This window comes from Oncorhynchus mykiss, chromosome 23, assembly GCF_057628025.1.
Source record: "Oncorhynchus mykiss isolate SJ-2025 chromosome 23, ASM5762802v1, whole genome shotgun sequence".
NCBI classification, from domain to species: domain Eukaryota; kingdom Metazoa; phylum Chordata; class Actinopteri; order Salmoniformes; family Salmonidae; genus Oncorhynchus; species Oncorhynchus mykiss.
Window position 1 is genome coordinate 29108808 of NC_143044.1, and position 14380 is coordinate 29123187.

At 39.8% G+C, this 14380-nt stretch overlaps 1 protein-coding gene across 3 annotated transcripts in view; it reads right to left on the reverse strand.

The window, feature by feature from the left end:
- Positions 1 to 833: 833 nt before the first annotated feature.
- The window catches only part of mcph1 (microcephalin 1), a 51286-nt gene continuing 37739 nt past the window's right edge, over positions 834 to 14380 (reverse strand). For all 3 annotated transcript variants that reach the window (XM_021580960.3, XM_021580958.3, XM_021580959.3), the window contains 2 exons: positions 2155 to 2392; positions 834 to 1022 (listed from right to left, as the gene is read on the reverse strand). In XM_021580960.3, the coding sequence (XP_021436635.1) occupies positions 958 to 1022; positions 2155 to 2392 (303 nt within the window). In that variant the 3' untranslated portion in view covers positions 834 to 957. The remainder of the gene's footprint in view (positions 1023 to 2154; positions 2393 to 14380) is intronic.

Sequence of the window (14380 nt, forward strand, 5' to 3'; positions counted from 1 at the left end):
GTCATTTTTTTAAATCTCAATTTCAAATAATTTCTGGGTAACAATTAAGTACCTTTCTGTGATTGTTTTAAATTAAAAATGGTATATAAAATAGCTTCTTAGCAATAATTTTGCAAGATGTCTGGGAGGGGTCTGAGTGGGGAGGAGAAAATGAAAAATGATGTTATTGGCTGAGAGGTTTGGAACTGTTATTTGTAACTAATTCCCCAGGCAGGCAAGAATTCTACCACCAAAACAGGCTGACATTTCAGGCTGTCTTTTCAAACGACTCTTACACTAAAAGGGCATTATAATTTTCACTATTATTCTAACCTCACCGTGGAAATAAAATAAACAGGGAATCACATTTTTTTGGCTGCACTGGGCCTTTAAGGTTAGGGTAAGGTTGTCCCAAGGACCCGGCATTGAACTAACCCTGGTGTCAGTGCCAGATGCCAGCAGCAGTAAAGCAAGATCTGCCGAAAACTAAGGCTGAGTTTTAAAGTTATTTAGATAGTGTGTGTCTGATGAAACCTGACAAGTGTGTGACCTGTGCTATCCAGTATAACTTGACAGTAAATTACTAAGTGAATTGTTAAATAGACACTGTATAAGCACTAGCCTGGTCCCAGATCAGTTATAACCTCATATAACCAGCTATCTTTGATGCATAGTAAACTCCTATGACATTAAAGCACTGCTTTGACAATAGACTCATCTTTGAATTGGAACTGTGATGAGTGGATGGACTGACATGACTAGTTTTGTGACAAATAATCACAAATAGAGATGTCCTTATACTTCAGTCTATATCAAATAAAAACCTGCAAAGTTATTCTGCGATGAGAACATTCTGACAAGGTAAACGTTTTATTAAATAGAATGCAATAACAGTAGAAAGTCAATTCACTTTCAAGGGAGAAAAAAAAGCCAAAACGATTTCCATGTGTGTTCTCCATGTTTGAGTCCAACTTCATATTACCGGGACTTCCATTCCAAGTCATACTTCTCATATGGAAGTTGCTTGAGATGTGTGATACAATCTAGAGGAAAAAGGAAGTCAATGAATACCATTGTTAAAGAAACAATGACACAGAGGGTAAAAACTTCAATTTACATAAATATTCTAAGCTGAAGCCAAATGTAACACCACACAATCGAAAAACAAATCACAACATTTAGTAACATAATATAAAATATTCATTAACATTTGGGGTAGGTGCAACATGAGAAACTGAAAATGTCAAGGGTTTGAGTGAGAGGTGTCTCCAAGTGGCTATACAGCTATTCAAAGTGTGCACAGTTCCTAAGTCATTTCAATGCACTTTTATAACAAGGAAAGAGCCTTCAACTATTATTAGATGCTTTCTGGAGCTCTCCTAGCTGTTCCATTAAAGAACTGAATGAGCACAGTTTTTTGACTGGAATGCAGCGATGCACCCCACCTTCACGCAATTACTGTTGTTACGCAATCCAAACCCAGCCCATCACAAATCGCAATCTGGGTCAGGTGGGCATCATTCGAAAGCTTATTCTATTGCCAACATGACTAGTGAAGTTATAAAATATGACCTTGCAGTGTTAGGCTTTCCCAAGGTACTTCAGAGAACAATACCATTTTGGTGCATATGGAATGTCATGAGTGCATTCAGGTGAGACTTCCATGGCCATTTTCTTCACAACACAGAACATAGGCCCATTTTGTTCAGAATAACCTGGGGTATGACGCAATGTCCTTCTTGTAACTGTAAAGCATCATTGCGATCATACATTTCGATGCTGTAAATGACATGAGTTGGAAATGTGAAGTGCACATTTGGACTCATGGGTGTGTGGTTTGCTTGTGTGACAAAGACGTTTTTATACATTTCGACTTCTCATCTTTCTGAACACATCGAGTGATCTTGATTTACAGCACTCCCCTTACTGAGACAACACTACAATGTGCAAATGTAACCCAATTTGCGGGAAGGATGGGGGCATCTTGTTGCGGGTGATGCTCCGGCTTAGAACTTGAATCCCATACATCGCAGTAAAGCGGTGACCCAGAGCCTGCTCTGTACAGCCACTGTGTTCATAAGTGCTTATCAGTGATGTAATCTACATTTTCCAACCTGTATATGGGATGGAGAGTAAAAGGGCTACACATGAATTAACACTGGGCTGACATCTTACCCAGCACCCACTGCTCGGAGAGAATCCTGCTCCCTTCTGGTCTCTTGCCGTTGTACTCCCCTATGCAGAGGCCTGTCTGCCGGACCGTTTTGCAGACTGTGCCCCCACACAGCTGGATGAGCTCCACCAGGCTGTGGGTGGGGGGCTGGGTGTTCCGGGAGACAAACATTGCAGGCTGACCCAAGAAGAGGTCCTGCTGGTGCTCCCCTGCAGACAGGTGCTGCTGTAGACGGCAGATCTGGGAGGAGAGACATGATAGGGTCTTAGATGTGATGGAGTTGTTTGCGGCGGTGTTGTAAAAGAGCTCATCTTAATATAGCTAAATTAGTAGTTATTCAGAACTGTACATTTTGTATATGTATTGTGCATTTGCCTGACCATTAGTTGTCACAAGTCAAGTGTGTTGCAGTGTTCTCTTTTCACAAGGAGAGGGCAGAAAAACACCTTAAATTTGTAAATACATTGAACAAAAATATAAACACAACACGTAAAGTGTTGGTCCCATGTTTCATGAGCTGAAATAAAAGATAAGACATTTTTCATACCCACAAAAATCATGTTTCTCTCAACTTGTGTACAAATTTGTTTACATCCCTTTTAGTGAGCATTTCCCCTTTTCCAAGATAATCCATCCACCTGACTGGTGTGGCATATCAAGAATTTGATTAAACAATATGATCATTATATACCACCTTGTGCTGGGGACAATAAAATGCCACTGAAATGTGCAGTTTTGTCACAACACAATGCCACAAATGTCTCAAGTTTTGACGGAGCGTGCAATTGGCATGGTGACTGCAGGAATATCCACCAGTGCTTTCCCAGATAATTTCATATTCATTTCTCTACTATTAGCTGCCTCCAACATTGTTTTAGAGAATTCAGCATTATGTCCAACCAGCTTCACAACCACAGACCAGGTGTATGGCATTGCGTGGGTGAGCGGTTTGCTGATTTCAACGTTGTCGGTGGGGTTATGGTGTGGGCATTCATAAGTTACGGACAACAAACACAATGGCATTTTATCGATAGCAATTTGAATGCACAGAGATACCATGACGAGAACCTGTGACCCATGGTGAGGCCCATATTTTCAAAAGTATCTGTAACCAACAGTTGCATATCTGTATTCCCATTCATCTGAAATCCATTGATTAATGCCTAATGAATTTATTTCAATTGACTGATTTCCTTATATGAACTGTAACTCAGTAAAATCTTTGAAATTGTTGCATGTTAAGTTTATATTTTAGCCACATTTCATACAGAGTTGCTGTTGTCATTATCTGTACAATCAAATGCCTTCCAAAAAGCTTAACCGAATCTGACTCCAAATCACACCCCATCTACCATTTCCCCACTTGAAGAACAACCTACTAACTTGGTATCTTGACAAGTGCTGAATTGAAATACAATATGTGTGAAATACAACACAATATGAAAGGGATTTGAGGTTCGAATTATAAATAAATGTGTCTGCCAGAGTGAACCATAACAACCCTTAGCAGTATAACATACACTACCGGTCAAGAGTTTTAGAACATTTACTCATTCAAGGGTTTTTCTTAATTTTTACTATTTTCTACATTGTAGAATTATAGTGAAGACGTCACAACTATTAAAATAACACATATGGAATCATGTAGTAACCAACAAAAAAAAGTGTTCAACAAATCCAAATTGAGATTCTTCAAAGTAGCCACCCGTTGCCTTGATGACAGCTTTGCACACTCTTGGCATTCTCTCAACCAGCTTCATGAGGTAGTCACCTGGAATGCATTGCAATTAACAGGTGTGCCTTGTTAAAAGTTCATTTGTGGAATTTCTTTCCTTCTTAACATCTTTGAGCAAATCCGTTGTGACAAGGTGGAGGGTATACAGAAGATAGCTCTATTTCAAAAATTTAAAGAACTGAACGTTTCTTCAAGTGCAGTCGCAAAAACCATCAAGCACTTTGATGAAACTGGCTCTCATGAGGACCGCCACAGGAATGGAAGACCCAGAGTTACCTCTGCTGCAGAGGATAAGTTCATTAGAGTTACCAGCATCAGACATTGCAACCCAAATAAATTCTTCAGAGTTTAAGTAACAGACACATCTCAACATCAACTGTTCAGAGGCGACTGTGTGAATCAGGCCATCATGGTCGAATTGCTGCAAATAAACCACTATTAAAGGACACCAATAATAAGAAGAGACTTGACTATGTTTCTTGGACCAAGCAATGGACATTAGACCGGTGGAAATTTGTCCTTTGGTCTGGAGTCCAAATTTGAGATTTTTGGTTCCAACCGCCGTGCCTTTGTGAGATGCGTTATGGGTGAACCGATGATCTCCGCATGTGTATTTCCCACAGTAAAGCATGGGCGATTTGGTGTTATGGTTTGGGGGTGCTTTGCTGGTGACACTGTTAGTGATTTATTTAGAATTCAATGCACACTTAACCAGAATGGCTACCACAGCATTCTGCAGCGATACGCCATCCCATCTGGTTTGGGCTTAGTGGGACTATCATTTGTTTTTCAACAGGACAATGACCCAAAACACACCTCCAGGCTATGTAGGGGCTATTTTACCAAGAAGGAGAGTGATGGAGTACTGGATTACCTGGCCTCCACAATCCCCCAACATCAACCAAATTGAGATGGTTTGGGATGAGACGGATCGCAGAGTGAAGGAAAAGCAGCCAACAAGTGCTCAGCATATGTGGGAACTCCTTTAAGACGGTTGGAAAAGCATTCCAGGTGAAGCTGGTTGAGAGAATGCCAGGAGTGTGCAAAGCTGTCAAGGCAAAGGGTGGCTATTTAAAGAATCTCAAATATAAAATATGTTTTGATTTGTTCAACACTTCTTTGGTTATTATATGATTCCATGTGTTATTTTATAGTTTTGATGTCTTCACTATTATTCTACAATGTAGAAAATAGTAAAAAGAAAAACCCTTGAATGAGTAGGTGTTCTAAAACCTTTGACCGGTAGTATATATATATATATATATATATATATATATATATATATATATATATATATATATATATATATATATATATATATATATATATATATATATATATATATATATATATATATATATATATATATATATATACACAGTGCCTTGCGAAAGTATTCGGCCCTCTTGAACTTTGCGACCTTTTGCCACATTTCAGGCTTCAAACATAAAGATATAAAACTGTATTTTTTTTGTGAAGAATCAACAACAAGTGGGACACAATCATGAAGTGGAACGACATTTATTGGATATTTCAAACTTTTTTAACAAATCAAAAACTGAAAAATTGGGCGCGCAAAATTATTCAGCCCCTTTACTTTCAGTGCAGCAAACTCTCTCCAGAAGTTCAGTGAGGATCTCTGAATGATCCAATGTTGACCTAAATGACTAATGATGATAAATACAATCCACCTGTGTGTAATCAAGTCTCCGTATAAATGCACCTGCACTGTGATAGTCTCAGAGGTCCGTTAAAAGCGCAGAGAGCATCATGAAGAACAAGGAACACACCAGGCAGGTCCGAGATACTGTTGTGAAGAAGTTTAAAGCCGGATTTGGATACAAAAAGATTTCCCAAGCTTTAAACATCCCAAGGAGCACTGTGCAAGCGATAATATTGAAATGGAAGGAGTATCAGACCACTGCAAATCTACCAAGACCTGGCCGTCCCTCTAAACTTTCAGCTCATACAAGGAGAAGACTGATCAGAGATGCAGCCAAGAGGCCCATGATCACTCTGGATGAACTGCAGAGATCTACAGCTGAGGTGGGAGACTCTGTCCATAGGACAACAACAAAACAATTTGTATATTGCACAAATCTGGCCTTTATGGAAGAGTGGCAAGAAGAAAGCCATTTCTTAAAGACATCCATAAAAAGTGTTGTTTAAAGTTTGCCACAAGCCACCTGGGAGACACACCAAACATGTGGAAGAAGGTGCTCTGGTCAGATGAAACCAAAATTGAACTTTTTGGCAACAATGCAAAATGTTATGTTTGGCGTAAAAGCAACACAGCTCATCACCCTGAACACACCATCGACACTGTCAAACATGGTGGTGGCAGCATCATGGTTTGGGCCTGCTTTTCTTCAGCAGGGACAGGGAAGATGGTTAAAATTGATGGGAAGATGGATGGAGCCAAATACAGGACCATTCTGGAAGAAAACCTGATGGAGTCTGCAAAAGACCTGAGACTGGGACGGAGATTTGCCTTCCAACAAGACAATGATCCAAAACATAAAGCAAAATCTACAATGGAATGGTTCAAAAATAAACATATCCAGGTGTTAGAATGGCCAAGTCAAAGTCCAGACCTGAATCCAACCGAGAATCTGTGGAAAGAACTGAAAACTGCTGTTCACAAATGCTCTCTAACCAACCTCACTGAGCTCGAGCTGTTTTACAAGGAGGAATGGGAAAAAAATTCAGTCTCTCGATGTGCAAAACTGATAGAGACATACCCCAAGCGACTTACAGCTGTAATCGCAGCAAAAGGTGGCGCTACAAAGTATTAACTTAAGGGGGCTGAATAATTTTGCACGCCCAATTGTTCAGTTTTTGATTTGTTAAAAAAGTTTGAAATATCCAATAAATGTCGTTCCACTTCATGATTGTGTCCCACTTGTTGTTGATTCTTCACAAAAAAAATACAGTTTTATATCTTTAGGTTTGAAGCCTGAAATGTGGCAAAAGGTTGCAAAGTTCAAGGGGGCCGAATACTTTCGCAAGGCACTGTGTGTATATATATATATATATATATGTTATAACAGGAGTCATGATGAATGATTACATGTCGTTTTTGTAATCTGGGCCCATGCTTATTTACTTGTAATGATTGAAAATACAAATGAAAAAAAAAAGCTAACCACATGGAAAGAACTCATTCCACTCATTTTGTTTACTGCTTTCCATTGTGTAATTTTGGCAATGAATTTAATGTCTTAGGTTCATAACGGTGCACATTTTGGAGGTTGGACAAGGGGTAGAGCATTGTACCTTATACTAAGCTTAATCTAAAGGTGATCCGCCACTCAGACCAGGTAGACAATTACTTTTCACTTTGAGGATACATGTGGATTGGAGTCCGAGGTAACCAACATCTCTGTGTGAGTAATACCCCTTTATCCACAGCCTCTAAGAGTGGACGATGGGAAGTAAGCCTTAATGTGCTGAGAATCTAAGCGATAACAAAAGTCCTATGACATTGGCTGACACAGCTCATAGCTGTGATGCAATACAAAGATGCAATACAATGCCATTCTTCGCACCTGGTTTGATTCCTTGGATTGCGGTCCAGGCTGTCCATTCTCCTTGCCTGGAAGCAATGAATGAGAACATACATGCAGTCTTCACTGGCTTTGTGCTCTTAAGACTACTGAGTGGTGCTCTAAACTGCAGGGGAAGTTTGGAGTGCTGCTCTGTGTCCAGTAGGGTTGCAACATTTCAGTAACTTTCCCAAATTCCCTGGTATTCCAAAAATCCAGGTTGAAATTTTCCTTGAATCATACAGGAATAAGCACAAAACCCAGAATCCTTTCTAGAAAACCTGGGAATTTGGGGGAAAATTACTGGATTTTGCAACCCTGGTGTCCAACATGGGTCGGTTGCAAGGCTGAAAGAGACAATCGGCTCCTTTTTGAATGAGTGTCAGAAAACACTCAAATGTAAAGCATTTTGGTCCTCCTCTGTACATAGCAGCAGCCTTTTTATCCCTATTTTATCAAGGGTTTGTCAAATGGTTCAGATGGAGAGTGAACTGAGCATTGAAAGTACATTGTTCACTTCATGGGGCATGATACTAGTGGTGGATTCATATTTAAGACATCAGTGAAAACAGTGTCTTTAAATCAGGGAACACTGATTTGGACTGGGTCAAGAAGTCAGCCCTGGCATTTTATTATTTGATCTGGCTAGCCAGCTAGCTAACTAGCTAGCAACGGACAAAAAGCATTGTTTAGAAAATTGCTTTTAGTTGCTTGGCTTGCTAGGCTGACATTTACTGAATTCATTTTAAACAGATTAGTGTTAAAATAGAGAAAATATGCTTTTTGGAGCACCGGGCCGCTGATGTCATGCAGAGGCTGCCGTTTTGTGTACTTTTTCATAACGACAAGTTTAATGTCAGACGACAATAGAACATTCATGATATCGCTACGACAATTGTCTATAGACATATCAATAGACAGACTGTAAACAAGCCATTAGGCTATATTGCAAATTAACAGTTAATTACTACAGGATTCCAGCCTAACATTTTCCCCTGGTGCCTCTAACTTTTACAGTTGGTGGCACCAATGCATGATTTGGTGGGATCCAAGTTTTTCGAGTGGTGTATGTACTTAAAAAAATACTTTAAAGTACTACTTAAGTTGTTTTTTGAGGTATCTGTACTTAAAAGAAAATAATGTACTTTTTCAATCCATACATTTCCCTGACACCCAGAATTACTTGTTACATTTTGACAGGAAAATGGTCGAACTCATACACTTAAGAGAACACCCCTGGTCATGATTGCCAAGATGGCGTAGCAGTGCAGACGTGTTTTGTTCGTCCTCTCGTGTACTTCTGTATTTTTTCATCTTTTTTTGTATACATTTCTATTTTATTTTCAATCTCTTCTCCATTTTAGTTCAAGTATAGCTTCCGGTAACCTGCCTCACCCAATGTGATACGGAACCGCTATTATTTTTCATTTCTAGACCTTATAGCAAGAACCACCTAGCCATCAGACGATAACCAGCTAATTAGCCTCAAGCTATTTAGTCATTGTTAGCCACTGCTAGCGGCCTTTAACTTCTGCACAGGTACCAGCCCTTTTTTTTTATAGCTTGGATAATACTCGCCAGCCTACCAGTAACGGACTGTCTCTCCACTACAATTCCGTATTCCTGCCGTAATCCCTGGAACATTCTCCTGATCTTCACAGCTAGCTAGCACCCACCGAGTTACCCAGTACCGAAGCTATCCCTGAGGCCCACCTCCCGGCCTAATCAGTTGTTCACCCGGACTCCACCCAAAACTTTAGAAATGGCTTTGTAACCCTTTTCCAGACTGATAGATGTAAATTACTTTGTTTCTCATCTGTTCCTGAATTTCTTTGGATCGCGGCATGATGTCTTGCTTTTTGAGATCTTTTGGCCTACTTCATTATTATTATTATTATTGAAAGACGAGCTTAAAGTTTTCTTTACTGAGCATAATTTTCACTTGTCTGACCGCCTGCATGATGACGAGTTTCACACACGACTGGCCTATCTGGGTGATGTTTTAAAAAAAAAAAATGTTTTAATAAAAAAAAAAAAAATTGCCTGAATGATCTGAATCTAGGATTACAGGGACTCTCCGCAACTATATTCAATGTGTGGGACAAAATTGAGGCTATGATTTAAGAAGTTTGAGCTCTCCTGTGTCTGCATTAACAAGGACAACACACAGGTCTTTCCATCAAATAAACTCAAGTTTACAGACAATGTCAAATGTGATATCGCGAAGCACCTGAGGGAGTTTGGTACGCAATTACGCAGGTACCTTCTCGAAACGGATGACAAACAACTGAATTCATTATCCCTTTCATGGCCTGCCTCCTGTCCACTTACCAATATCTGAACAAGAGAGCCTCATCGAAATTGCAACAAGCGGTTCTGTGAAAATTGTATTTAAATCAGAAGCCACTGCCAGATTTCTGGATTGGGCTGCGCTCAGAGTATCCGGTCTTGAAAAATATGTGAGAGTGGATTCTCGGCCCTCACTAGCATGAAAACTAAATACAGGCACAGACTGTGTGTGGAAAATGATTTAAGACAGACTCTCTCCAATACAACCCAACATTGCAGAGTTATGTACATCCTTTCAAGCACACCCTTCTCATTAACCTGTGGTGAATTATTCACAATTTTCAATTAACAAATAAGTGTTATATGTAAGATGGCTAAATAAAATTAGAAATGATTGATTATATTATTATTTGTGCTCTGGTCCTATAAGAGCTCTTTGTCACTTCCCATGAGCCAGGTTGTGACAGAAACACACTCATTCTTATGTTTAATAAATATATCATATAGTGTGTGTGTGGCAGGTTTACATTGATGGCAAAAAACAACATTTGAGAGTGCGCTGACCCTGGTGCTAGAGAGGGTACGCAGCTGGAGGTTGAATGTTTGAAGGGTACGGGACAATAAAACATTTGGGAACCACTGCTCTACACTATACACCAGATGTAGCCTATTGTGTCTATAGAGCCTTGTAGCATCCACAAAGGGGCATGAAGCAGATTGGGTTTTGAATGTCAATTCCGGCAAAAAAAAGAGGCTAGGTCATTGTGTGACACTTCCTTCCCCCTGATGCTCTTCCTCCCGACATGAAACGACTGACAGACAAACATCCACGCCACACATCTAATGGTGTAGCGATTCAACCAGAACACCTGAACCATTCCATGTTCTGTGTTTCTGGAATGAACAGCCTTCCTCTGTGGTCATCTGACTAAAACGTGCTGCATTTCCTTCACATTCTATTACATTACTTCACTTCCTGTAGTTCAGCTTCTTGTGTGTGCGCTGGGACTAAAGAGAGAGTGTGAGTAGAAGGCAAATGCAATGCATTCATGGATCGCATCAATAACAGAGTATGTTGGTTAGTATGTAGGCCTGTATGATGATGGTCAATGCATTGTAATAGGAACTGATGCTTAGAAATAGACAGAATATACCTAAAAGCGGACAAGACTAAAGGACCTTTGGAATAATGTAAGACCTCATTTTCTCAAAGTACAAAACTGTCACTCAAAAGGCTTCCGCATTCTTCGGTTTGGCTAGGTGAAAGTGTGCTCGCATTCCTTTGACCTTCACTTGAAAAACAAGAAGGGAAAAAAAGTGTCAATAGTACCGCTTGTCAATTTTGAGATACCATAGCCAGTATACACTACCTAAAAAGTCTGAATTAATAGATAACTCAAGATACTGGTCATTAATTCTGATGTTTTTGTAGAGGAGCGCTTAGGTCGCGCAATTTTACATCTATACTAAACAAAAATATAAATGCAATATGCAACAATATCAACAATTTTTCAATTCATAAATCAGTCAATTCAAATAAATTCAATAGGCCATAATCTATGGATTTCAAATAACTGGGCAGGGGCTCAGCCATGGGTGGGCCCCAGGAGGGAAAGGCCCACCCACTGGGGAGCCAGGCCCAGCCAATCAGAATGTGTTTTTCTTCCACAAAAGGGCTTTATTACAGACAGAAATACTCTTCAGTTTTATCAGCTGTCCGGGTGGCTGGTCTCAGATGATCCCACAGGTTAAGATGCCAGGTGTGGAGGTCCTGGGCTGGCAAGGTCTGTGGTTGGGAGGCCGGTTGGACATACAGCCAAATTCTCTAAAACGATGTTGGAGGAGGCTTATGGTAGAGAAATTAACATTAAATTCTCTGGCAACAGCTCTGGTGGACATTCCTGCAGTCAGCATACTAATTGCAGGCTCCCTCAAAACATAATGCCACAGATGTCAAGTTATGTGACAAAACTGCACATTTTAGATTGGCCTTTTATTGTCCCCAGCACAAGGTGCACCTGTGTAATGATCATCCTATTTAATCAGCTTCTGGATATGCGACATGTCCGGTGGATGGATTATTTTGGCAAAGGAGAAACGTTCACGAACAGGGATGTAAAGATCATCAAGGACAACAACCACCCGAGCCACTGCCTGTTCACCCCGCTATCATCCAGAAGGCGAGGTCAGTACAGGTACATCAAAGCAGGGACCGAGAGACTGAAAAACAGCTTCTATCTCAAGGCCATCAGACTGTTAAACAGCCACCACTAATATTAAGTGGCTGCTGCCAACACACTGACTCAACTCCAGCCACTTTAATAATGGGAATTGATGTAAAATATATCACTAGCCACTTTAAACAATGCTACTTAATATAATGTTTACATACCTTACATTATTCATCTCATATGTCTACGTATATACTGTACTCTATATCTACTGCATCTTTATGTAATACATGTATCACTAGCCCCTTTAAACTATGCCACTTTGTTTACATACTCATCTCATATGTATATACTGTACTCGATACCATCTACTGCATCTTGCCTATGCCGCTCTGTACCATCACTCATTCATATATCTTTATGTACATATTCTTTATCCCTTTACACTTGTGTGTATAAGGTAGTAGTTTTGGAATTGTTAGTTAGATTACTCGTTGGTTATTACTGCATTGTCGGAACTAGAAGCACAAGCATTTCGCTACACTTGCATGAACATCTGCTAACCATGTGTATGTGACAAATAAAATGTTATTTTATTTGATGTAACCAAATTTACGCACACAATTGGAGACATAAGCTTTTAGTGCATATGGAACATTTCTGGGATCCTTTATTTCAACTTATTTTTAATAAGACTAACACTTTACAAAAAAATGTAAAAAATAAAAATTTGCTGAATGAAGGCTAAAACGTTGGCGTAATATATACAAACTGTTCCGTACTGTTTCAGATGGAATGCATGCGGACACCTAAGAGAGACTCAAGCAGTTTCACTCAGAGGTGAAATATGTTCAGCTTCAGTGTTAAAGGAAATGAAGAATGAAGCCAGTGGAGCAATAGGAAGATGATCATGATTGAGAAACATCCCTGGGGTTTAAGACAAAACATCCTCCAAGCGGACTCACTTCCTGTACAGACCACCTCCATCGTGTGTGATATCAGCTGTTTGATATAGCTCACATCATTGGAATAGACAATGACTGAAAAACACCTTCACTATACATCACAGGCTGGCTCATTATCTTGAAGATAATAAATGCAGTACACTCTCCATAAATCTTATGTTTGATGTTAAATTGTATAAACTGAGCGATAAGCAGCCTTATTAGTAGTTTTGACATTAAACTTATTTATGTCGGTTTTTACAAAAAGCCATAAACTAGGAATATCAAAAATGTGATATTCTTGTGTTTTATATACAATTCCACACCGAGTTTGGAATAACGTGAAAATTATGTCCTTTTAGTGTGAGAGCGGTTTGAAAAAGACCACTTGAAATTTCTGCCTGTTTTGGTGGGATGTTTTGGCCTACCTGGTGACCTCACCAGGCGGTAAATTAGGTAATAGATTAATAAGAAAGAGTTCCAAACCTCTCTGCTAATAACAGCTAGTTCAGTTTCCCCTCCCAACTCTGACCACTCCCAGACAGTCCTAGCTAAATTCTTGCTTAAGAAATTGCTCTTCGCTAAGAAGCTATTGTTTATTTTTGACCATTGTAATTGAAAACAATCACAGTAAGGTACTTAATTGTTACTTAGAAATGATTTGATATTGAGATAAAAACAGCTGCATTGGACCTTTAATGTGTGACCCTCACCTTGCACCGACCCAACTTGACCTCTCATCCATTTAAGCCAAAGGTTAATGTAAACTAGTTATGTTTGCCAAGTGTGTCAGTTGGACATCTAGATGAACAGCAGACAAACCATTTACATTCCGGAGCTTGGTTGGCACTTATGAAATTAAGTGTCTGCTTTCCTCGAGAGGCACAAGTCTCCTTGGAAGACAGTTTTCCAGCAAAATGTAATGCCTATACCCCCTCCCTAAGAATAAATAATTATCAAACCATGCTTGAACTCCTGAATAATCACAATATTGTATCAGTATGGACAAAAAGGCTCCACTGTTGTTTTTAAATATGATTTGAACCTAGGTCTGGGCTCAAATGACTAGGCTATTTGGGGCCGTTTTTTCCTCATGCTACTCCATGATAGTCTGAGAAGGATTGAGACAGGATGCAGGGAACACAGCCGCCCTGACCTGAAACATCCTCTAAAATCAAAGGTGGGAAAATCGTGAGGGGAACGTGGTCTGGCGACAGCCAGGCACCATTGAAGATTGTAATCGAAAGTTAACTACAGCACAATAAGCTAATATTCAGGCTACATTACCTTAGCTTCAGACATGGCTACTGTGTAGTATGATTCTGATGGTTCCCCAGCTGCCCGTCTACAGTTGCCAGGATCAGAGGATGGATAAAACAAATGTATACTTTACAAAAAGGACTAGATGAAGAACCTTTACTTCATTCCCACACGGGGGGGGGGGGGGGGGGGGCAGGCAATCTGCACAACAGGGCTCTGTGAAGCCAAGATAAGTCTATTTTAAGTCACATTAAAATTGAGATTTAGCATCTTATCATGATGAC